Raw genomic sequence first — 24,961 nt, 5'->3', positions numbered from 1 at the left:
CCAAAGTGTCCCAGAGGGAGCAGAAAGTCCATCTGTACCTTAGTGAACTCATTCACAGGTCTTCATTCACATAACACATTTAATGAGAGAGTAAACTTTAATCTGAAACCTTAAACTGAAGTTCAGATAAATAAAACAATCATCACTAACTGCTCACATCTTTGCTAATGCAGGAGTGTAATAAAGTGCTTATTGGATCTGCCCGTGCCACAGAGACTTGGAAGGCTAACAGGGTCTCATTTCCAGGAGTAATCACAAAAAGAAGAACGGCATGATCCACCTCATTTCTCCTAACAGCCTCCAGGATTAATGCCTCCACTGATTTAATTACAAGTGAGGCACGGCATCAGGTTAGTTTGGGTTGTTTCTAAGTGAAGGGGGCAGAGCTGCAGACATATTCTGGCCTGTGAGACTGGCGGAGTAATGAGATTTAGTAGATCATTTTGATTTTTATGGCACAGTGAGTCCTCTGTGGGGGTCTGAGGGTGCAAACCCAGCTGTCACCTTGAAGTGAAGCGGCTTCAGAACGACACTAAGCAGATTACCCAGTTTGGTTTGACGCTGCTGCAGATTACATCCATGCTTGTGTTGAAATCTGAGAGGGAGACAAAGGAAGATTTAAGACATGTGAAAGTGTCAAAATAAGGGATTGAGTTTGGAGGTTTGAGGACAGTGCGGTCTGAAACAATGGGAGGATGGTCAAGCTCAAGAGGTCAGGGTGAGACAAACATGACAGTAAGATGCAGATAACAGGCTCATACTTAAAACAGGAGGATGAACCAGAGGAGAGAGACACATGCAAACTCTTCAACTCTCATTAACCTGACGGCTCATCATGATTCTGTTGGTGGTGACCAGCCTGCTGCAGGAGATCTACCTGACTGAAGGAGCAGGTGAGTCTAACACCACCTTTTTATGTTTTACACAGAGAGAGCCGGTTTTCATATCAATCATATTTAATTAAGGACTTTCTTTATGACTTGGGTTTGTGTTTCTTTATGTCTCTTTTGGGCTAATGCTCTGAATTATGAGACTAAAACAACGTGCATGCTGGGTTTTTGGTTTCACTAACTCAAAAAAAGTCACTAAAATACTTCATTTACAACACATGTTGGTAATTATGACAACATCTGAGTATAGCTTCCAGCAAATGTTGGTAAATGGTGCATAAATGGTGCATTTCTTTGGGACTACATCCGCATTAGCTCCAGTCAGGTTTCAGAGAGCAACACAGCAACAGAGGCAGCTTTTCTTAAAGTAGCAGATGATCTCCTCCTCACAGCAGATGAAGGTGACTGCTCACTTCTAATACTGCTTAGATAAGCTCAACACTTCATATAGTGGACCATGATATTTGAGTAAACCGCTTTGGTGTCTCTAAGTCCAGAGCAGACAGAGCTGCAGGGAACTCCAGGACTCAAGTCTTGGTCCTCTCCATGCTGCAACATGGTGATATAATCCAGCAACACAATGTCTCATTACAGAGATACGCTGATGACACATAACCACCCAAACTAACAGCAGCGTTTTAAAGGACCATGGTGATGGGTTGTCTGACAGTGCCAGCAGAAAGACCTTCACAAATGAACAGACCTTTGATTTGAGCACAGTGGACTCATCTCCTGGATCTGGAGAGGATTAGTCACGCTGTTATTTAACCAGGTTTGGATTACTCTCTCTTTACCTGCCTCAGCCAAACCTCCAAACACCTCCAGCTCGTCCACAGCAGCAGCAGCAGCAGTAAGAGTTTTACCTGGCACTAAACACCAGATCATATCACTCTTGTTTTAGCACACCTCCTCTGGCCCTCTGTAAACTTAAGAACTGATTTTAAGACTCAGATTTTAAGGCACTAAAGGGTTTTGGCCCTTGGCTGTGTTGCAGACCTTTTAAGTTTTTATGAGCCGCCTCGTGCTCGACATCCTCTGCTCAGGCTGTTATTTGTTCCACAGTCCAGGTCTAAGGCAGAAGGTGACTGTGCTCTCTCTGTCAGAGCACCTGTGCTGTGAAACAGCCTGACAGAGGGAAATAAAGCTATCACTGTCAGTTTGATCTTTTCAGAAATAACACCGTTATAAAGTGATTTACTGTAGATCACGTTTATAGACATGTGTTCTTTATCCTGATAGTATATAACCAGAGACATGTTTTTATCCCCTGATGGTTGATGGGATTTTAGCTTTACCTGCTCTAAGATAATACTTAACCATAAGATTAATAATAAGGGTTAGGGTTAGACCTAGGGTTAGGGTTAGGGTTAGGGTTAGGTTAGAGCTAGGGTTAGGNNNNTTAGAGCTAGGGTTAGGGTTAGGGTTAGGGTTAGAGCTAGGGTTAGGGTTAGGGTTAGGGTTAGAGCTAGGGGTTAGGGTTAGGGGTTAGGGTTAGGTTGGGTTAGAGCTAGGGTTAGGGTTAGGGTAGAGCTAGGGTTAGGGTTAGGGTTAGGGTTAGAGCTAGGGTTAGGGTTAGGGTTAGGGTTAGAGCTAGGGTTAGGGTTAGGGTTAGGGTTAGGGTTAGAGCTAGGGTTAGGGTTAGGGTTAGAGCTAGGGTTAGGGTTAGGGTTAGGGTTGAGGGTTAGAGCTAGGGTTAGGGTTAGGGTTAGGGTTAGAGCTAGGGTTAGGGTTAGAGCTAGGGTTAGGGTTAGGGTTAGGGGGTTAGGGTTAGGATTAGGGTTAGGGGTTAGGGTTAGGGTTAGGGTTAGGGGTTAGGGTTAGGGTTAGGGTTAGGGTGTTAGGGTTAGGGTTAGGGTTAGGGGTTAGGGTTAGGGTTAGGGTTAGGGTTAGAGCTAGGGTTAGGGTTAGAGCTAGGGTTAGGGTGTTAGGGTTAGGGTTAGGGTTAGGGTTAGGGGTTAGGGTTAGGGTTAGGGGTTAGGGTTAGGGTTAGGGTTAGGGTTAGAGCTAGGGTTAGGGTTAGAGCTAGGGTTAGGGTTAGAGCTAGGGTTAGGGTTAGGGTTAGGGTGTTAGGGTTAGGGTTAGGGTTAGGGTTAGGGGTTAGGGTTAGGGTTAGGGGTTAGGGTTAGGGTTAGGGTTGAGAAGACTCTCTCTGAAGGACCAGATGTAGCTCCTTTGGGAGCCATTCACCTAGCGGTTTAAGAGTGCTCCCCATATACAGAGGCTTTAGTCCTCACCACAGTGGTTGCTGGTTCGGCTCCTGGCCATGACCATTTGCTGCCTGTTTCTCTTTAGTTGTCAGAACCCACAAAGGAAGAAATGCCCTGAAGACTACTGGAGCAATGAGCAGTGTGAGACATCAGGCCTCACATGCAGTGCAGGTGTTTCTGTGGTTAAGAGTTAGTTTTACCATTCTATAATATTTGTGGAGCATTACAGGGCACTAGAGTTCTGCTGGCTCAGTGCTTTTACAAACTGGATTTATTGTGATGAACTATAAGGTTGTGCACTGTTTACTGTGAGTCTGCATCTTCATCAGTGCAGATGAGAGTCAGACTCTGGCTGGACTCGGCTCCACATTCCCTTAACAGCCAAATGAAGTTATTCAAGCCCCATCTGGAAGATTTAACGCTCCCATTAGCATACGCCAGCATGAGTCAGCTATGTCCTCTGCCCCTTCTGTGCCGCTCCAGCAAACAGTTGGTCAGTCATACGTCTCCGGCCCCGCTCGTTTAGGCTGTCAGTGGGCCAAGCTTGTGAATTGATCCCTCTGCCTTTATTGGAGCAGCAGGTAGTAAGAAGATGAACTGTTCTTTAATGAATGGAGGGAGAAAGGATGAGAGTCGTCTTGGTCACAGTATCAGAGCTTTTTGGATATCAGCTCCTTTAAGCCATGGTTAGCAGCAGGGGATGTGGACTGTGTTATTTAATACTTGAAGACCTCAGCAGCTGGTTTGACATGGTGAACAGAAAGCTGCTTCTAATGAGGTTAGATCGATGGGTTTGGATCCATGGAACAGCACTGAGTCTTTATGTTAGGTCTGTGTGGGGTTCCTTCTCGGGCTCAGCCTCTTAATGAGTATAACTCTTTTCATTTCCATTGATAATAATATATACAAGTAAAACTATAAACACCATACACAGTCAAACAAACAAGAATACAATAAAAATACAAACATGTTCTGGGAGTTTGACTACTTGGATCTGAGAACTCACACAGCCAAGTAATACAGGAATTTAAAGAACATGTGACTTTTCCAGGCAGAATGTATGGTGTCCTCAAAAAAGGGTATCTCCACAATAGGTGTTATATTATATATCATTGGAAAGCCTGATTAGTCACCTTTACAATGAGGTAGAACTTGTAAAGATTGTGCATTCATGGAATGAGCAACACAACTTTACTTGTGGATAGCGCCCCAAAAAATGGTCCAAAATCCCCTGCAATATTCTCCTGTTGGTATACACTCTTGTTTGGATTTGCTTGGTGGATTGGATGATTGCACTCTCCCACAGTAAGAAGGAATATTACTTATAACTTAGAACACTTATTGTCCATTGTTGAAGTTCAACCAACAAGTTATGTTGGTGACTCTGGCGCGTACAGCAGGCTGATCCCACAAGTGTTCAATTGGGTTGAGGTCTGGACTCACAGCAAACCACTCCCAAATTCTGGGGGTATAGTCTGTGATGATCCTGGCTCTGTGGGGGAGAGCGTTGTCTTCCTGGTGGATGGAATAAGTCCCAGACTCTGGAGATATCAGGTGCCAGTCATACACCTGTGACTGTCACACACCTGTCAGACCTTGAAAGAGTGAATAAAGAACGGAGATTACTGCAGGGGATTTTGATACATTTTGGGGGGTGTTGCCCAAACGGGCAGCTGTGTTGCTCATTCCATGAATGCACAATCCTTACACTTTATACCTCGCTGTAAAGGTGATTAATCAGGCTTTCTAAAGATATGAAATACAACACCTATTGGTATTATTTAAGGGTAGAAATAACTGACTGAAATAATGTTTCCAAACGTATTTTAGGTATTTAATTTGAGTCTTGTTAATATATTTTAATATTTTGATCATTTCAACTTTTATAACAGGACCTGAGAACGTCATTATGTTCCCTTTTATGTACACAAATTGCTATGGCTTGTCACCAGGACTGGACCCAAAAGCAGAACTCAGGCAAAGATGGATGTGAAAATACAAGTCCTTTATTTGGAGTTCACTCTGTGGTAATGGCGCCGTGAGTACAGAGTGGAGCAGTCCCTCTCTCCGGCGTACTCACACAGAGGGGAACTGGAGCTCAGGCAAAGGCAGGCAGGTTCAGCAGCAGACAGGGAAGCGATCAGCATGAGAGCAGGAAGCATGCACGGCAATCTCTGAAGCAAGATGGAAACACACAAGGACGTCAGCTGAACACACACAAAGACAAGAAACACATAAATGCTGAGGAGCCACGGACTCAGAATACCACTGAAAACTGAAGTACGATCTGACGATGAGTAGGAGGAAATCCAGAGGCTTTATAGGAGAGGGTTGATTAGTGAAAGGCTTCACCTGGTGCTGCCTGTTGATTGGAAACCCCGCCCACATTCACCCACAAGAAACAAACAAGGGGAAGAGACACAGGAGGAGGAGTCACAGACAGGGAAATAACAAAACACACACACAAAGAGGGAGAGGGGAGGGCTGCCATGATGAGGATCATGACACAAATGATCTGAAATGAAAATAACACTTCCTTGAATCCTCTAAATTGAACTGAACTTGACTTTTAGGATCAGTCAGTTAATCCTTTAACATATCCAGAGTATGTTTTTGTTGTTGTTTTGAATTCATGTATTTTTCTGCTGTTCTCCAGTCAACCTTGAACTCCATTTGACTTCCAGAAAGCCCTTTTTGTCTATTGGAACATAAACACAGATGTTTTATGTCGACCAATCCAACGAAAGCTTCTTGGTCGTGTTGAAGTGACGGTTCCAGCTCCAGTTAAGCGTTACATGCTACTTGTCAGCTGTCAGGTTTCATGGCTCTCGCCTGTCACTGAAGATGCTTTACTGCCGCTCTGATCAGCCTCCTGCTGTTTGTGCATCCCTGCTGATTCTCAGTGATTAACACAAACCCTCGCTCTCGCCCTCTCTCGTCATCCCTCCCTTTGTTTTACGTCTGCCTCTTAATTACACCGTTGAGAGGCCAAGAAAGGAGAAAAGACTATTGATTGTTTAGCTGCACTTAGTTTACTCTGCTTGTTCAGTTGTTCTGCTGATTCTGCAGAGCTGGCAGAAGTGAAAGGAGTCACCACTGACAGAGCTTGCTGGATAAAGGGCTCTTTGTGGATGGCTTGTTGGCTTTTAGTAGAATTAGAATTGACTCTGCTGCAGTTTATCTTGATGGTCCAAGGGTTTGCTTCATGGTAACAAGTTTGCTCAAGTGGCCTGCATGGATTTAAAGATGTAGTGCTTTTCTTTGGTGCAGAAAGTTGAACCTTTCCCAGAGTTAATTATGATCTTACCTTGAATCAACACCAGAGCTACAGAGCCTCTTCTATTAACAAACACAGACTAATCACAGCTACTGTTTTCTCTGCAAGGAAAAAACAAATACAATCCTTCCTTCCTGCACAAGCTAACATAAAGGAATCAATGTATGACAAACACTGAAGAAGCTAACAAGCAGAGCACACTACAGACTCTGATACCTGCACATTAGAGTGAGTATACTAATAAGTAACACAGGAGAACAGACTTGTTTGACACCTGGGAGGAACTGTTACCAGCACATTAAGCCACACTGTCACTACACACGACCAAGAAGTCAAGTTCAGCAACTGAGTTAGTTTAAATCTAAAGTTGAGCACCTTAATATGGGCTCTAATGGGAACTGACTCACTTATGGGACCAGCCTCAAGTGGCCACTCAAGGAACTGCAGTTGTTGGCACTTTCTTAGTTTCATTTCTCAGCCCTTCTTTAAAACACGCATGTATTAATAATAATAATAATAATACATTTTATTTATAAAAGCGCTTTAAAGGATTCCCCAAGACACTTTACAAGTAAAAATTGATTATACAATAGAAAAGCAAAGGAAAGCAAGGCAGCAAAATAAAACAAAAATCATCAGTTACAGGTTAAAAGTCTTTCTAAAGGTGGTTTTGAGTCCAGAGTGTTGGGGGAGAGAGTTCCAGAGGGTGGGAGCAGGGACAGAGAAGGCCCTGTCCCCCCAGGTTTGGTGCTTGGGTTTGGTGAGAGGGGTAAGGAGGTTGGCGTTGGTGGGATTGTATGGCTGCAGAAGGTCGGTGAGGGAGGAGGGAGCGAGGTTATGGAGGGCTTTGGAGGTGATGAGGAGGATCTCGTATTCTTGAGGGGATGGGAAGCCAATGGAGGTTCTGGAGGACTGGAGTGATGTGGTCTCTGGAGCGGGAGTGAGTGAGGAGGCGTGCAGCTGAGTCTTGTGTGTATTGTAATTTGTTAAGGAGGGTGTTGGGTGAACTGTAGAGGATGCTGTTGCAGTAATGGAGTCTTGAGGTGATGAAGGCGTGGATGAGAGTTTCAGCGGCAGTGAAGGAAAGGGAGGGGCACAGACGGGCGATGTTTTTGAGGTGGAAGAAAGCAGTCTTTGTAATATTGTTAATGTGTTGTTGAAAGTTAAGGGACTGATTCATTGTCTTTTTCCAACCACCTGCATCTAAGTCACTTCCATCTTTCTCCCTCACTCCTCAGTCCTCGACCCGTGCTCCGCCTACATCAGCCTGAACGAACCCTGGAGGAACACGGACTACCACGTCAACCAGTCGTCCGGCGTCCCTCTGTGTGACAGCCACGTGTCTGGGGAATGGTACCGCTTCACCGGCATGGCAGGGGAAGCCATGCCCACCTTCTGTATCTCTGAGAAGCACTGCGGCACCCACGCTCCCATATGGCTGAAAGGCAGCCACCCCCAACTCCAGGAAGGCATCGTCACCCTGCCCGCGTGCGCCAGCTTCAATGGGAACTGCTGCCAGTGGAACGCCAGCGTGGACGTGAAGGCCTGCAGCGGAGGGTACTTTGTGTATCGCCTGCCCAGACCCTCGGTGTGCTTCCATGTTTACTGTGGCCGTAAGTGAGAATGTCTTGCTTTGAAGTCAAATCCTATTTCAGCAAACAGGATTCATCTTCTATTATTCTGCAGCCCAAAGTCGTTTCAACTCTCGTCCTTCTACCCTGACTCCCCAAGAGAGATGGAATGAATGTCTGCATGCAGTTAAACTTTTCTTAAACCAATCAGCACGGTCATATTCTAAAACATGACTTAATATGAATCCATCCATTCTTTTCCACCGCGGTGACAGAATGCTAGGCAAGCTGCCCCAAACATCCCTCTCCCCAGCTATGCTTTCCTGCTCGTCCTGGGGGGTCTCAAGGCGTTCCCATGCCAGATGGGATATGCATGCCTCTAGCACATTGGACATCCAACGGGAGGCAGCAGAATCAAATGCCTGAACCATCAAACCGGCTCCTTTCGGTGCAAATAAGTAGCGGCTGTACTCCTATAGCTCCGCTCAGAGCTCCATGATCTAGACCCTTTATCTCTGAGGCTTAACCCAAACACCCCTCAGAGGAAACTCATTTCAGCCGCATGTATCCACAATCTCATTCTTTCCATCACTACCCAAAGTTCATGACCACAGCTGAGGGCAGGAACGTGGAAGCTTCGTCTATAATGTGGCTCTGCTCAAAACTGCTACAGGTTCCCCTCTGCATGTGAGCAGGGGCTCTGCTGAGATGCATGTTTCTGTGCTGTGTTTTCCTAATGTGTGTGTGTGTGTTGCACAGATTTCTACGATATCTGTGATGAGGTGGACTGCACGGGTCCAAGATGTCCCAAGTCTGACTGTCGCTGTGGAACTGGGACCGCCCTGGGACCGGACAGACAAACATGCCTGGGTGAGATGGAGGAAGAGAGAGAGAGAAGAGGAGGGGGTGATAAGTTGTGTAACAAACAGTGATTAAGAAGGGAACATGTGAAACAGACAGGCAGGAAATGCAGTCTGAAAACAACAAGAGGGATCAGTCAGAGTGGATTTGGATTGTTTTCTGGATAAACTGTTTTTATGCAAATCTTTGTCAAACATCCACGTTTGTTATTTTCCTCGATGGCATGTAGAGACAGGAAGGACAACAAATCCAATCGGATCCAGGGCTTTGTTTCCTCATTATTTAAACATCTATGTGTTTTATTGTCGCCATAGTTGTCTCAGTCAGTGTTCATACATGTTCAGATGGGGACCTCTGGATTACATTCAGCCTCATGAGCAGCAGAGTAGTTTCCAGTTTAGTATTCTGCAAAGGGAAAGACGTACATAAAGATATGCTGATATAACTTTAGGTGTAACCTTTCAGAGCTTTAACTGCGAGTCAAACTCCATTAACTCCATTTTCTTGACATTTGTACAAGCATGGTTTGTGTTTGTTCTTGTTCGACCGTCTCATTGCTGTATTGAATGTTCAGGCCGCCCATGCTTTACTCACTATCTTGATTTTTAATGCTTTAAATCAGGGGTGTCCAAACTTTTTTCAAGGAGGGCCCAATTGTTGTCAGAATACCTCAGGGCCAGTGGCTCCAACTGAGACTTAGGAATCATAAAAGTTATATATGAAATCTCTATTTAATAACAATTATTTTAAAAAGTTTCTCAATAAATCAGTAACTAGGAAGTCCTCAGTTCTCCACATGCCATGTAAACATCAGCAAACTTTATCTTCTTCTGCAGGATCAGGATCTGGATTTCATCACACTTCTATTTCATGTTGTTTTAAGACTATTCTGACCAGCAGACAACATTTTAAGAACTAGATAATTCTTGTCCTGCATTCTGAACTATTTTTATTCACCAAATTTTGCCTTTTCTGCACAATTTCATAATTTAGATTTTGTCTTGTTTCCTCTTTTGTGTCTTCTGAACTTTTAGTGTTCATCAAGAACATTTTCACATCATGATAAAAACATTCATTTGAAAACCTGTCAGCTTTAAGAGTTCTTGTGTTTCCTCCTAATTATATTCTTGCAGAATCCCCAGAGCTTTGGCTTTATAAGAGTAGTCCATATGAAGCTCTTTGAGATGTTTCTGGATTGACTTTAGTTTAGTTTGTGCGCTTTAAAGAAACTCCAAATGTACAGATGATTCAGACTGTGATTAATTGGCCCCCGGGTCGTACTTTGGACACGCCTGCATTAAACCATCTCTGTTGAATTAAATGAGCTTCACCGAAACACAGAAAGATTTCAGTTGCAGTGAGTCTGCAGCCTGAACCAACGCTTCTCTCACAACTTCACCGTCTTTGAAAGACTTATTGTGTTAATCAAGAACATGATGTGATAAGATGCTAGTGTTGCAGCCTGGCTCTGGGTGTTAGGCCTGGTGAAAATCTGATGAAGAGAGAGAGAGAGAGAGAGAGAGAGAGAGAGAGAGAGAGAGAGAGAGAGAGAGAGAGAGAGAGAGAGAGAGAGAGAGAGGGAGAGAGGGAGAGGAGAGAGAGGAGAGAGAGAGAGAGGAGAGAGGGAGAGGAGAGAGAGAGGAGAGGGAGAGAGAGAGGGAGAGAGGAGAGAGGAGGAGAGGGAGAGAGAGAGAGAGAGAGAGGAGGAAGAGGGAGAGAGAGAGAGGGAGAGAGAGAGAGGGAGGAGAGAGAGAGAGTGATAAGTGGGGAGACGGATAGTAAGTAAGTTTGTAGGCAGCTGGAGTCTGGAACCACGTCCAGCCAGCAGCCGGAGAATCCAGAGGAACCTACGGAGACAAGGGAGCTCAGGGACTTCAGAAATGGTCTAGATGAAACATGAGAGAAGGAAGAGAGGAGAGACCAGAAGAAAGAAAAAGAGGAGAATAAATGGTGAAGGAAAGGATAGAAGGAAAGAAAGAAAGAAAGAAAGAAAGAAAGAAAGAAAAAATTAATGAAAAAGAGAAAGAAGTAAAGAAAGAAAGTAAAGTAAGAAGAACAGAATGAAAAGAAAGAAAGAAAGAAAGAAAGAAAGAAAGAAAGAAAGAAAGAAAGAAAGAAAGAAAGAAAGAAAGAAAGGATGAATAACAGACCCCAAAAAAAGGAATCTCCAGCAGAGATCCAGAGAAACCTACGAGACAAGGGAGCTCAGGGACTCCAGAAAGGTCTATGGTTAGTAACTTTAATGGGACAGGAAGAGTTAAAGTGAGAGACAGGCAGAGAGAGGAGAGAGAGGGAAAGACAGGATCCCAGTGTGTCAGTCTAAGCCTATAGCAGCATAACTAAGACCTGGTCCAAGCCTGATCCAGCTCTAACTATAAGCTTTATCAAAAAGGAAAGTTTGAAGCCTACTCTTAAAAGTAGAGAGGGTGTCTGCCTCCCGGACCCTGACTGGTAGATGATTCCAAAGGAGAGGGGCCTGATAACTGAAGGCTCTACCTCCCATACTATTTATGGATTTATCAATATGACTGAAACACTGTTTTTACACATTTTATATTTCAGAGAAACTTCAGAACTGGAAGGAAAAGTTCAAAGCCTTAAAAAACATGGAAGCAGTCTGAGACAGAACATCTGATAGATTGTCTTTGATATTTGCTGACTCGATTTTGTAAGTGTGTGAAGTATGAGTGTGTGTGTGTGCGTGTGTGTGTTAGTGTGTGTGTGTGTGTGTTAGTGTGTGTGTGTGTGTGTGTGTGTGTGTGTGTGTGTGTGTGTGTGTGTGTGTGTGTGTGTGTGTGTGACAGACTGGAAGGTACACCTAATGATGGGTGACAGGCATGCAGAGGGAACCCAGCCGGCCTGAAACCGTCCATTATGTCATTATTCACCCATTAGCCAAATCTTGCTTCCCCTGTCTCAGAAATGACTTCTTCATTCCTCCCTTTGCTCCCTCTCTCTCCTCTTTTCCCTCCTTTTTATTTATAAGTCAATGTTTCTTTACAGGTCCTCTCAGTAATATAAACACAGAGTTACAGCCCTTTAAAGTCAGTTTATCATCCTCTGACTTACCTCCAGGTTATAAAGTCCACCCATCCTGTACTCAGCAGATTAAAAACAAACACTCACCTGATGCTGAAACTGACCCAGGTGTGCTGTGTGTGTGTCCCGCTCAGATGTGAATGAATGTGAGAAGGGAAATGGAGGCTGTGCAGAGGTGTGTGTGAACACCAAAGGCTCCTGGCGCTGCGAGTGCGGGCCGGGCCGTGTGCTGGGCGAGGACGGACTCACCTGCAGAGGTAGATCAGAGCTCTGATATTCACACCTCACTCAGAGTCAGACAGAGCTGAGGAAAGCAGAGGAACTCACCGTGGTCTTCATGTTTTTCAGAGATAGCCGGCTGTCACGTTAACAATGGAGGCTGCAGCCACAGCTGCTCCTCTCTGAAAGACTCCTATCACTGCAGCTGTCCCCGAGGGCTGGAGCTGGGAGAGGACAAACGCACATGTCAGGGTGTGTATCAGCTCAGATACGTGTGTGTGAGAGGAATGTGTTCTGGAGTTAGGAGATTCATTTAGCAGCAAGGAGAGCTCACAACAACACATCAGAAACAAAGTTCTAGATAGTAAAGGTTAGACCATAGTTCCTTTCTTCAGGCTATTACTAATCATGTGTAACATTCTGTGCTGCAGGGTCATCTTTGAATACATTAGCAGAAGATAACATGGCTGACTCTCATACAAACTTTTTGTTTAAAAAGTGAGACAATGGGGAGCTGGTGGCCTAGCGGTCTAAGCGCCCCACATACAGCAGCTACAGTCCTCATCGCAGGGGTCACCGGTTCAATTCCTGACCGGTTGACCATTTCCTGCATGTCTTCCCCAACTCTCTACTCCCCACATGTCCTGTCTCTCTTCAGCTGTCCTATGGAATAAAGACAAAAAGCCCAAAATATAACTTTAAAAAGTGAGACAGATCAAATGTTTCCTGACTTTGACTTCAGCCTGTTCTAATTGTGTGTCTAGTTGTGTCTCTGCCTTCCTCTTCTTCAGTAGTTGTGTCTCTGCCTTCCTCTTCTTCAGTAGTTGTGTCTCTGTCTTCCTCTTCTTCAGTAGTTGTGTCTCTGTCTTCCTCTTCTTCAGTAGTTGTGTCTCTGCCTGCCTTCCTCTTCTTCAGTAGTTGTGTCTCTGCCTGCCTTCCTCTTCTTCAGTAGTTGTGTCTCTGCCTTCCTTCCTCTTCTTCAGTAGTTGTGTCTCTGTCTTCCTCTTCTTTAGTAGTTGTGTCTCTGCCTTCCTCTTCTTCAGTAGTTGTGTCTCTGTCTTCCTCTTCTTCAGTAGTTGTGTCTCTGCCTTCCTTCCTCTTCTTCAGTGGTTGTGTCTCTGCCTTCCTCTTCTTCAGTAGTTGTGTCTCTGCCTTCCTCTTCTTCAGTAGTTGTGTCTCTGTCTTCCTCTTCTTCAGTAGTTGTGTCTCTGCCTTCCTTCCTCTTCTTCAGTAGTTGTGTCTCTGTCTTCCTCTTCTTCAGTAGTTGTGTCTCTGCCTTCCTTCCTCTTCTTCAGTAGTTGTGTCTCTGCCTTCCTCTTCTTCAGTAGTTGTGTCTCTGTCTTCCTCTTCTTCAGTAGTTGTGTCTCTGTCTTCCTTCCTCTTCTTCAGTAGTTGTGTCTCTGTCTTCCTCTTCTTCAGTAGTTGTGTCTCTGCCTTCCTCTTCTTCAGTAGTTGTGTCTCTGCCTTCCTCTTCTTCAGTAGTTGTGTCTCTGCCTTCCTCTTCTTCAGTAGTTGTGTCTCTGTCTTCCTCTTCTTCAGTAGTTGTGTCTCTGTCTTCCTCTTCTTCAGTAGTTGTGTCTCTGCCTGCCTTCCTCTTCTTCAGTAGTTGTGTCTCTGCCTGCCTTCCTCTTCTTCAGTAGTTGTGTCTCTGCCTTCCTTCCTCTTCTTCAGTAGTTGTGTCTCTGTCTTCCTCTTCTTTAGTAGTTGTGTCTCTGCCTTCCTCTTCTTCAGTAGTTGTGTCTCTGTCTTCCTCTTCTTCAGTAGTTGTGTCTCTGCCTTCCTTCCTCTTCTTCAGTGGTTGTGTCTCTGCCTTCCTCTTCTTCAGTAGTTGTGTCTCTGCCTTCCTCTTCTTCAGTAGTTGTGTCTCTGTCTTCCTCTTCTTCAGTAGTTGTGTCTCTGCCTTCCTTCCTCTTCTTCAGTAGTTGTGTCTCTGTCTTCCTCTTCTTCAGTAGTTGTGTCTCTGCCTTCCTTCCTCTTCTTCAGTAGTTGTGTCTCTGCCTTCCTCTTCTTCAGTAGTTGTGTCTCTGTCTTCCTCTTCTTCAGTAGTTGTGTCTCTGTCTTCCTTCCTCTTCTTCAGTAGTTGTGTCTCTGTCTTCCTCTTCTTCAGTAGTTGTGTCTCTGCCTTCCTCTTCTTCAGTAGTTGTGTCTCTGCCTTCCTCTTCTTCAGTAGTTGTGTCTCTGCCTTCCTCTTCTTCAGTAGTTGTGTCTCTGCCTTCCTTCCTCTTCTTCAGTAGTTGTGTCTCTGCCTTCCTTCCTCTTCTTCAGTAGTTGTGTCTCTGCCTGCCTTCCTCTTCTTCAGTAGTTGTGTCTCTGCCTTCCTCTTCTTCAGTAGTTGTGTCTCTGCCTTCCTCTTCTTCAGTAGTTGTGTCTCTGCCTTCCTCTTCTTCAGTAGTTGTGTCTCTGCCTTCCTCTTCTTCAGTAGTTGTGTCTCTGCCTTCCTCTTCTTCAGTAGTTGTGTCTCTGTCTTCCTTCCTCTTCTTCAGTAGTTGTGTCTCTGTCTTCCTCTTCTTCAGTAGTTGTGTCTCTGCCTTCCTCTTCTTCAGTAGTTGTGTCTCTGCCTTCCTTCCTCTTCTTCAGTAGTTGTGTCTCTGTCTTCCTCTTCTTCAGTAGTTGTGTCTCTGCCTTCCTCTTCTTCAGTAGTTGTGTCTCTGCCTTCCTCTTCTTCAGTAGTTGTGTCTCTGTCTTCCTTCCTCTTCTTCAGTAGTTGTGTCTCTGTCTTCCTCTTCTTCAGTAGTTGTGTCTCTGCCTTCCTCTTCTTCAGTAGTTGTGTCTCTGTCTTCCTTCCTCTTCTTCAGTAGTTGTGTCTCTGTCTTCCTCTTCTTCAGTAGTTGTGTCTCTGCCTTCCTCTTCTTCAGTAGTTGTGTCTCTGCCTTCCTTCCTCTTCTTCAGTAGTTGTGTCTCTGCCTTCCTCTTCTTCAGTCCCAGTCCAGTGTGATTCCAGCTCTATCGTTGTATCGGTTCCCAAGGACCTCGTTGGAGGACTGGAGCTCACCCTGTCCAACTCGTCCTGCAGAGGCGTCTCTAACGGCACACACATCAACCTCAGCTTCAGCCTGAAGACCTGCGGCACAGTGGTGGAGGTGAGGTTCACAGGGGTTAAATATTCAGAATGAGCGTGATCAGTTAATAAAACATTATTCTTACCTCACTGTATTAAAGGGATGAGTCGGCCTAATATTTAGACATCTCCTGTCTGTGCTTGGCACGACTCAGCCCAGACTATCCTCTGCAGACCGGTCTTAAACACAGACAAAATCAAGGTCATGCTCCTGTTCAACAAACACTGCATCCATCTGTTCGTTCCTGCACCGTGTCTGCACACGGCACCTCTACATCCAGGAGTACTGAGGCATCAGAGAGTCTGTCTGTTAGATTGAATTTAGATCCTCTTTAAAAGAAGTGAAATATGATCTGCTCTCCTCTTTATAAAGAACAAACTGTGTTCCTCCTTTAAGACTCAGATTTGGATTTCTTCACTTTCTTGCCTCTCTTGGATGTTTGAGTATGACTGCCTGGAGGAAACTGTCTTCACCTGTTGGATGCCCTCTATCATGGAGCTGTTTGATAACCCCTTCAGCACATTTTAATCTGTACTCTCAGGTCAACCAGTCATCATTTTCAACACTCAGAACATTTTGCTCATATAACTACATTCATAAATCAATCCTGAGTCCTGAGGCGGTCTAACTTCGTTTCCACTTATATGCAATTTAAACAGTCATGCCCAGAAATATGTGCACTTTACTAAACGTGCAACAACACAAGGATTCTGTTTGCTTTCACAGAGCTTCATTACACTTTCTATTCCTTCAGTCTTTACATAATCGTCACACTTTGACCCCTGCACCTAAAACAACGTGCAGCAGGAACTAAAGCAGTCCAGCATGATCCTTACGGGGGTTTAATGTAGATCTGTGGATTCTCTTTCAAAGTCTGGCATTCACTTGCTCACATTGTCCCTCTCATTAATTATTTATGTTCTTCTTGGTCAGAGTATAAGAAGTCCTGTCTCTCTTCAGAATGGGACCTGGACCGTCTGAAAGGTCCCTAAAGTTTTAAAGAACCTTGAAGTTCTGTAGATTAAACCGATCTGTCCCCCCTCAGGTGACAGACGACAAGATTGTGGGGACCAACCTGGTGACCGGCCTCCCCCGCAGCAGCCCGGGCAGCAGCAGAGACGTGATAGTCCGCACCAGTAAACTAGTTCTCCCGGTCACCTGCGAGTTCCCCAGAGAGTACCAGGTGTCAGACGGGTACCAGGCCAGTCTGCGCAGCTCGGCCCTGGAGCTGGCGGGACACAGCGAGGGAGTCTTCCCCTTCGCTCTGGAGCTCTTCAAGAGCTCGGAGTTCTCCGAGCCGTACCGGACCCCGCCCCAGCTCCGCCTCCACGACTCCCTGTTCTTCGGGGTGGAGCCGAGGGACAGGGTGGAGGGTCTGTCTGCTCTGGTGGAGAACTGCTTTGCCACACCGGGACCCAAAGCTGACCAGGCCCTGAAGTATTACCTCATCAGAGACGGGTAAGATACAAGATACAGCACACTAAAGCAAGACCTTCAGGTCAGGGGTTCACAAACCTTTTATTCTGTGACCCCCAAAATAACAGAGCCAGAGACTGCAGGGCAGGGTTAGCATTTACAGCAGAGGATAAAAAGAAGACTTCTTTTCACCTCTTTAACCACACCATGAAGACCAGAGGTTTTATCAGTGCTCAGCAGGAGGAAATGAAGAACAGACAACTTATAGACTCTTTTAAATAAGAAAGAGATGTACTGATGAATGTCATCAGCATAGAAATGATAGGAAACAGCTTCCTTATGAGATACATCAGGGGGAGCAGATTCAGAGAACAACACAGGACCCAGAACAGAACCCTGAGGGACACCACAAGACACAAATATTCATATTTTAGGGTTTGAGTGTTGGAAATGTTAAACATCTACTGCTTTAGCTTCAGAAATTGTCAAACTAGTTGCTCTATTTTTTTTTTTGCCGATTACAGAAAATGAAGAGTCTTTTGATATAAAGGGACACTAGATTCAGCAAAAACAGCAACGTAAAGATGTAAGGTTGTAAAGATTTAAAGATGTAAAGATTTAAAGATCCATGGATGTAAAGATCCAAAGATGTAAAGATCCAAAGATGTAAAGATCCAAAGATGTAAAGATCCAAAGATGTAAAGATGTAAAGATCCAAAGATCCAAAGATGTAAAGATCCAAAGATCCAAAGATGTAAAGATGTAAAGATGTAAAGATCCAAAGATGTAAAGATCCAAAGATGTAAAGATCCAATGATGTAAAGATGTAAAGATCCAAAGATGTAAAGATCCAAAGATGTAAAGATGTAAAGATCCAAAGATGTAAAGATCCAAAGATGTAAAGATCCAAAGATGTAAAGATCCAAAGATGTAAAGATGTAAAGATCCAAAGATGTAAAGATCCAAAGATGTAAAGATCCAAAGATCCAAAGATCCAAAGATGTAAAGATCCAAAGATCCAAAGATCCAAAGATGTAAAGATGTAAAGATCCAAAGATGTAAAGATCCAAAGATGTAAAGATCCAAAGATGTAAAGATGTAAAGATCCAAAGATGTAAAGATCCAAAGATGTAAAGATCCAAAGATGTAAAGATCCAAAGATCCAAAGATCCAAAGATGTAAAGATCCAAAGATGTAAAGATCCAAAGATGTAAAGATGTAAAGATCCAAAGATGTAAAGATCCAAAGATGTAAAGATGTAAAGATCCAAAGATTTAAAGATCCAAAGATGTAAAGATCCAAAGATGTAAAGATCCAAAGATGTAAAGATCCAAAGATGTAAAGATCCAAAGATGCAAAGATCCAAAGATGTAAAGATCCAAAGATGTAAAGATGTAAAGATGTAAAGATCCAAAGATGTAAAGATCCAAAGATCCAAAGATGTAAAGATGTAAAGATGTAAAGATGTAAAGATCCAAAGATGTAAAGATCCAAAGATGTAAAGATCCAAAGATGTAAAGATGTAAAGATCCAAAGATGTAAAGATGTAAAGATCCAAAGATGTAAAGATGTAAAGATGTAAAGATGTAAAGATGTAAAGATCCAAAGATGTAAAGATGTAAAGATGTAAAGATCCAAAGATGTAAAGATCCAAAGATCCAAAGATGTAAAGATGTAAAGATGTAAAGATGTAAAGATCCAAAGATGTAAAGATCCAAAGATGTAAAGATCCAAAGATGTAAAGATGTAAAGATCCAAAGATGTAAAGATGTAAAGATCCAAAGATGTAAAGATGTAAAGATGTAAAGATGTAAAGATGTAAAGATCCAAAGATGTAAAGATGTAAAGATGTAAAGATGTAAAGATGTAAAGATCCAAAGATGTAGAGATGTCACTTTTATTTGTGAAACTAAAAGCCTGATTACTTGAACAAACTCATGTATTTCAGTTTTAACTTGTAGCAACATAAAAAAAAACAATAGCAGAACTAAGATTTGTCAGAACAAGGATTGCTTTTAACTTATTTTCTAACATCAACTTTGACTGGAGAGGTGGAGGTCTTCTTCTGGTGTCTCATTGTTAAAGTGGAAACCTGAAATTCAATCATGCTGCAGTGTGTGTTTTGAAATAATCAGCACTACTGTCACTTTGAAATATTCACAGAACAAACTTTAGCTGATTGTGTTAAACAGAAAAACAGTGAAAAGTCTGTATTTTCATGGATTGCTGTGCAGTAACTAATACATCTTGAAATCTTTCAATAGTGAGAGCTCCATAAACGACTCTCCTCCACTGTATTCTGATGAAGGTGGAAATCTACTGACAGATAGAAGTTGGATGGAAAATGCATGCATGGATTCATCTCTTTAAAATGTGTCTCTAACAAAAAGTGCAGAGTCATAACTTTTTGAAGTTAGTGTCTCATTAGCACTCATTCAGTCCTCCAACATTAAGAGTCCTCATTAGAAACGTCACAGGCATCAGACCCAGCTGTTTCCACGACACCATCATCAGCTGCTTGGCAGATACAGGACAGGAAATCTCTCCTCCTTCTCGGATATGTCAAATGAAAAATGCCCGCGGCCTCCCGACGATTAAGGTGGAGAGAATATTCTGAACAGGAAAATCGAAGCACAGGACCGCCTTATTATTCCAGGAGCACTCACTCTCGCCAAACGGTCTCACCTCTGAAATCAGAGTGAGATTTCCTTTTCCACCTCAGCAGACTCCACGAGGCACGCCTGTAATCTATTCTTGTGAGTTTCCTACAGAGATACAAGTGTTTCAGAAGCGTGGGGCGGCTAACCTTGATGAAGTGGGTTGTTTGAAATATATATGGATCACTGAGCGCTGGGCTGAGATACTAACTGCCTGAAACTCTCTTTCCTGTTTTGGCTTGGTGTTTAGGTGCATCTCAGATGAAACTGTGACTCAATACTCATCAAAGGACCAGCTCTCCAAGCATTACCAGGTCCCCGTCTTCAAGTTCATTGGCAAGGACAACCGAGTGAGTAAAAGAGGCCTGCTGGGAGCCAGCTGGCGAGTGTGTGTGTGGGTTTATGTCTGCGTAGCACTGTACTGTAAAGACTGCCTGAATTAGCTCTCTGACGCTACACTGGGATGGCGTCCTGCTTTATCTCTGTCTCTCCTGTTTGCAGCAAGTGTTCCTGCACTGCCAGGTGTTGGTGTGTGGAGCAGGAGACTCCCGCTGCGCTCAGCGCTGTCGAGGACGAGTCCGCAGAGAGGCTCAGACCGGTGAACCTCAGGAGCAGCACACTCTGAGCGGAGGCCCCATCTTCATCCTGCCTGAGCCGGGACGCTAATACAAAGTCACTGACTCAAGAACAAGCTAGCAGCTGCTGCTATGAACACATTATCTCTGCAGAGTAACATTTACATGAACACCAACAATACCAGATTCATTAACTACCAGACGGATGCTGTATTGATTGCCTTTAAGTTATTTGTATGTAAATTCATTAATCAGTGTAAAGTGCTTTAAACAAAGGAAATAAAGGATCTGAAGTGTCTGTGATGGAGGGATGAACTGTGCAAAGGCTGAGAAGGAAAGTCAAAAAGCAAAATGTCATGATGGACACAGAAACCAAAACCAAAATTTGCTCTTCAACAAAGAATAGTTTCTAAAAGGGAAAATATGTTCCATGAAAAGAAGCAGCAGAGTCCCATCGTCCCAGAAGTTAAAAACAGGAAGTAACCAATGATTGGTGATCTACCTTCAAATGCAACATTATCCACCAACTTCTGAATCCTGACATGCTTGTCCACCTAGCAGCAACCTCCAATCTTCAAATATGAAGCCCATGCAGAAGTGCTAAAAAACTGCAGTTCATCAAGCGTCCACTAGAGGCTGGCTGCAGAAACGCAGGAAACCACATACACACCCATTCAAAGAGACCATCTTTACAGCAGAAATAAACATGTTTACAGCCTGGTTCAAAAAACTGTTTATGTCTGAAGAGCTCATTTCTCTATCAGCACACACTGTACTGGATTAAAAAAATGTATAACTCTGTATTCTTGAAGATATAAAACTGACGAGTTTTGCCCAAATAAGGGCGTGGCTGACTTGAGGCACCCTGTTGTTAGCAAGGAGGCTTAAGGCCCGCCTCTTTACCTCACACTCGCTCGGATGAAGTTTGGTCGAGTTCAACATTTCCAATATGGCACCCGCCGACCATTGACTTCAAAACAGATGGGTGACTATATCACTATCATAGGGCTAATACACAGTCACACTCACTCCTGGGCAATTTAGGGTGACTAGTTAATTTAACAAGTATGTCTTTGGACTGTGGGAGGAAGCTGGAGTACCATGCATGAGGAGAACATGCAGATTCCCAACATGAAGGACCCTCAGGAGATCAAACCAGGGACTCTCTTGCTGTGAGGCAACAATTCCTCGCCGTGTCGCCCTGAGGCAGTGATGTAGGAGAGGAGCAGCATCCTATAAGATGCATTTGGACCAAGAGTTCCAGGGTCTTTTAGCCCCCAGAACTACTTTACCCTGAACTAAAAGGTTCCTGGTCCCCCATTGTTGTCTGCGTTTGGACCACGGGTTGAAGTCCCGGGTAGATTGTGTAAATCAGGCCAGTGACGTATGGAGGAAAAAAAGGAAATGCACTACACCACCAGACCAGTAGAGGGCAGTAACACAAAGAGGAATGCCATTCATCACAGATGACACCATAGAAGCAGACGGATAGGCAGGTATCATTCTGAGCAACACAACAGTTAGCCTGTTAGCATGAAGAGACTCAGCTGGTCTGTTTTAGATGGTGCTATATTTCATCACAGATGGATTCACTGAATCAACACTTGAGAGGAGATAAGCGCGAGTAGCAAAGACGTTTCAACACGGCTTTAAAATCCTTTTGAACTCAAAAAGCCGTGATCGCAGAGATCGGCCGGTGTTTTGGTTTAAACAGCGACCCTGTTAACTGGAGACTCTCAGCCGGATGCATCCCCCATAAACGTTGACAAAAAATTGACAAAAAAAAATTTGACAAAAATAATTTTACTAAAAAGATATGTACAAAGAAAATTTTGAAAAAAAAAAAATTTGAAAATTTTTTTTTGAAAAAAAAGGTTTGACCAAAAAAAAGTGAAAAATTTTTTTTGACAAAAAAGTTGATCCAAAGCCTGTCGAAAAAAGTTATTTTCCTCAAATTTGAAATTTTGCTCCAAAAGCAGAAAAACCTGCGCCTGCGGTTATAAACATGGAAAAAGCAAAGAATGAATCAACACAACAGTTAGCCTGTTAGCATGAAGAGACTCAGCTGGTCTGTTTTAGATGGTGCTATATTTCATCACAGATGGATTCACTGAATCAACACTTGAGAGGAGATAAGTGCGAGTAGCAAAGACGTTTCAACACGGCTTTAAAATCCTTTTGAACTCAAAAAGCCGTGATCGCAGAGATCGACCGGTGTTTTGGTTTACACGGCGACCCTGTTAACTGGAGACTCTCAGCCGGATGCATCCCCCATAAACGTTGACAAAAAATTGACAAAAAAAAATTTGACAAAAATTATTTTACTGAAAAGAAATTTACAAAAAGAAAATTTTGAAAAAAAAAAATTAAAAAAAAAAAAATTTTGAAAATTTTTTTTTTGAAAAAAAAGGTCTTACAAAAAAAAAGTGAAAATTTTATTTTGAAAAAAAAGTTGATCCAGAGCCTGTCGAAAAAAAATGTTATTTTCCTCAAATTTGAAATTTTGCTCCAAAAGCAGAAAAACCTGCGCCTGCGGTTATAAACATGGAAAAAGCAAAGAATGAATCAACACAACAGTTAGCCTGTTAGCATGAAGAGACTCAGCTGGTCTGTTTTAGATGGTGCTATATTTCATCACAGATGGATTCACTGAATCAACACGTGAGAGGAGATAAGCGCGAGTAGCAAAGACGTTTCAACACGGCTTTAAAATCCTTTTGAACTCAAAAAGCCGTGATCGCAGAGATCGGCCGGTGTTTTGGTTTAAACGGCGACCCTGTTAACTGGAGACTCTCAGCCGGATGCATCCCCCATAAACGTTGACAAAAAATTTTGAAAAAAAAAATTTGACAAAAATAATTTTACTTAAAAGAAATTTACAAAAAGAAAATTTTGAAAAAAAAAATTTTGAAAAAAAAAAAATGTGAAAATTTTTTTTTGAAAAAAAAGTTGATCCAAAGCCTGTCGAAAAAAGTTATATTCCTCAAATTTGAAATTTTGCTCCAAAAGCAGAAAAACCTGCGCCTGCGGTTATAAACATGGAAAAAGCAAAGAATGAATCAACACAACAGTTAGCCTGTTAGCATGAAGAGACTCAGCTGGTCTGTTTTAGATGGTGCTATATTTCATCACAGATGGATTCACTGAATCAACACGTGAGAGGAGATAAGCGCGAGTAGCAAAGACGTTTCAACACGGCTTTAAAATCCTTTTGAACTCAAACAGCCGTGATCGCAGAGATAGGCCGGTGTTTTGGTTTAAACAGCGACCCTGATAACTGGAGACTCTCAGCCGGATGCATCCCCCATAAACGTTGACAAAAAATTGACAAAAAAAAAAAATTGACAAAAATAATTTTACTAAAAAGAAATTTACAAAAAGAAAATTTTGAAAAAAAAAAATTTTGAAAATTTTTTTTTTGAAAAAAAAAGGTTTGACAAAAAAAAAGTGAAAAAAAATTTTTGACAAAAAAGTTGATCCAGAGCGTGTCGAAAAAAAAAAGTATTTTCCTCAAATTTGAAATTGTGCTCCAAAAGCAGAAAAACCTGCGCCTGCGGTTATAAACATGGAAAAAGCAAAGAATGAATCAACACAACAGTTAGCCTGTTAGCATGAAGAGACTCAGCTGGTCTGTTTTAGATGGTGCTATATTTCATCACAGATGGATTCACTGAATCAACACGTGAGAGGAGATAAGCGCGAGTAGCAAAGACGTTTCAACACGGCTTTAAAATCCTTTAGAACTCAAAAAGCCGTGATCGCAGAGATCGACCGGTGTTTTGGTTTAAACGGCGACCCTGTTAACTGGAGACTCTCAGCCGGATGCATCCCCCATAAACGTTGACAAAAAATTGACAAAAAAAAATTTGACAAAAATTATTTTACTGAAAAGAAATTTACAAAAAGAAAATTTTGAAAAAAAAAATTTAAAAAAAAAAAAATTTTGAAAATTTTTTTTTTGAAAAAAAAAGGTCTTACAAAAAAAATGTGAAAATTTTATTTTGAAAAAAAAGTTGATCCAGAGCCTGTCGAAAAAAAATGTTATTTTCCTCAAATTTGAAATTTTGCTCCAAAAGCAGAAAAACCTGCGCCTGCGGTTATAAACATGGAAAAAGCAAAGAATGAATCAACACATCAGTTAGCCTGTTAGCATGAAGAGACTCAGCTGGTCTGTTTTAGATGGTGCTATATTTCATCACAGATGGATTCACTGAATCAACACGTGAGAGGAGATAAGCGCGAGTAGCAAAGACGTTTCAACACGGCTTTAAAATCCTTTTGAACTCAAAAAGCCGTGATCGCAGAGATCGGCCGGTGTTTTGGTTTAAACGGCGACCCTGTTAACTGGAGACTCTCAGCCGGATGCATCCCCCATAAACGTTGACAAAAAATTTTGAAAAAAAAAATTTGACAAAAATAATTTTACTTAAAAGAAATTTACAAAAAGAAAATTTTGAAAAAAAAAATTTTGAAAAAAAAAAATTTGAAAATTTTTTTTTGAAAAAAAAAGGTTTGACAAAAAAAATGTAAAAAAATTTTTGAAAAAAAAAAGTTGATCCAGAGCCTGTCGAAAAAAGTTATTTTCCTCAAATTTGAAATTTTGCTCCAAAAGCAGAAAAACCTGCGCCTGCGGTTATAAACATGGAAAAAGCAAAGAATGAATCAACACAACAGTTAGCCTGTTAGCATGAAGAGACTCAGCTGGTCTGTTTTAGATGGTGCTATATTTCATCACAGATGGATTCACTGAATCAACACGTGAGAGGAGATAAGCGCGAGTAGCAAAGACGTTTCAACACGGCTTTAAAATCCTTTAGAACTCAAAAAGCCGTGATCGCAGAGATCGGCCGGTGTTTTGGTTTAAACAGCGACCCTGATAACTGGAGACTCTCAGCCGGATGCATCCCCCATAAACGTTGACAAAAAATTGACAAAAAAAAAAAATTGACAAAAATAATTTTACTAAAAAGAAATTTACAAAAAGAAAATTTTGAAAAAAAAAAATTTTCAAAATTTTTTTTTTGAAAAAAAAAAGGTTTGACAAAAAAAAAGTGAAAAAAAATTTTTGACAAAAAAGTTGATCCAGAGCGTGTCGAAAAAAAAAAGTATTTTCTCAAATTTGAAATTGTGCTCCAAAAGCAGAAAAACCTGCGCCTGCGGTTATAAACATGGAAAAAGCAAAGAATGAAT

General features: G+C 42.5%; 1 protein-coding gene across 4 annotated transcripts in view; it reads left to right on the top strand.

The window, feature by feature from the left end:
- The window catches only part of oit3 (oncoprotein induced transcript 3), a 20,602-nt gene extending 533 nt beyond the window's left edge, over positions 1-20,069 (top strand). Inside the window, exons 2-11 of one of the 4 annotated variants that reach the window (XM_034682091.1) lie at positions 174-350; positions 771-893; positions 7,613-7,987; positions 8,705-8,815; positions 11,980-12,102; positions 12,194-12,316; positions 14,984-15,144; positions 16,169-16,581; positions 19,447-19,546; positions 19,698-20,069. In XM_034682091.1, coding sequence (XP_034537982.1) covers positions 836-893; positions 7,613-7,987; positions 8,705-8,815; positions 11,980-12,102; positions 12,194-12,316; positions 14,984-15,144; positions 16,169-16,581; positions 19,447-19,546; positions 19,698-19,862 — 1,629 coding nt within the window. In that variant the 5' untranslated portion in view covers positions 174-350; positions 771-835 and the 3' untranslated portion in view covers positions 19,863-20,069. Of the gene's footprint in view, positions 1-173; positions 351-770; positions 894-5,580; positions 5,676-7,612; positions 7,988-8,704; positions 8,816-11,979; positions 12,103-12,193; positions 12,317-14,983; positions 15,145-16,168; positions 16,582-19,446; positions 19,547-19,697 lie in introns of those variants that run through there. The other 3 variants (XM_034682093.1, XM_034682092.1, XM_034682094.1) reach the window with 3 other exon arrangements.
- Positions 20,070-24,961: the final 4,892 nt, after the last annotated feature.

The sequence above is a fragment of the Notolabrus celidotus genome, chromosome 4 (assembly GCF_009762535.1).
Source record: "Notolabrus celidotus isolate fNotCel1 chromosome 4, fNotCel1.pri, whole genome shotgun sequence".
In the NCBI taxonomy this organism is placed as follows: Eukaryota; Metazoa; Chordata; class Actinopteri; order Labriformes; family Labridae; genus Notolabrus; species Notolabrus celidotus.
This window is presented reverse-complemented; position numbering and strand designations above follow the sequence as displayed.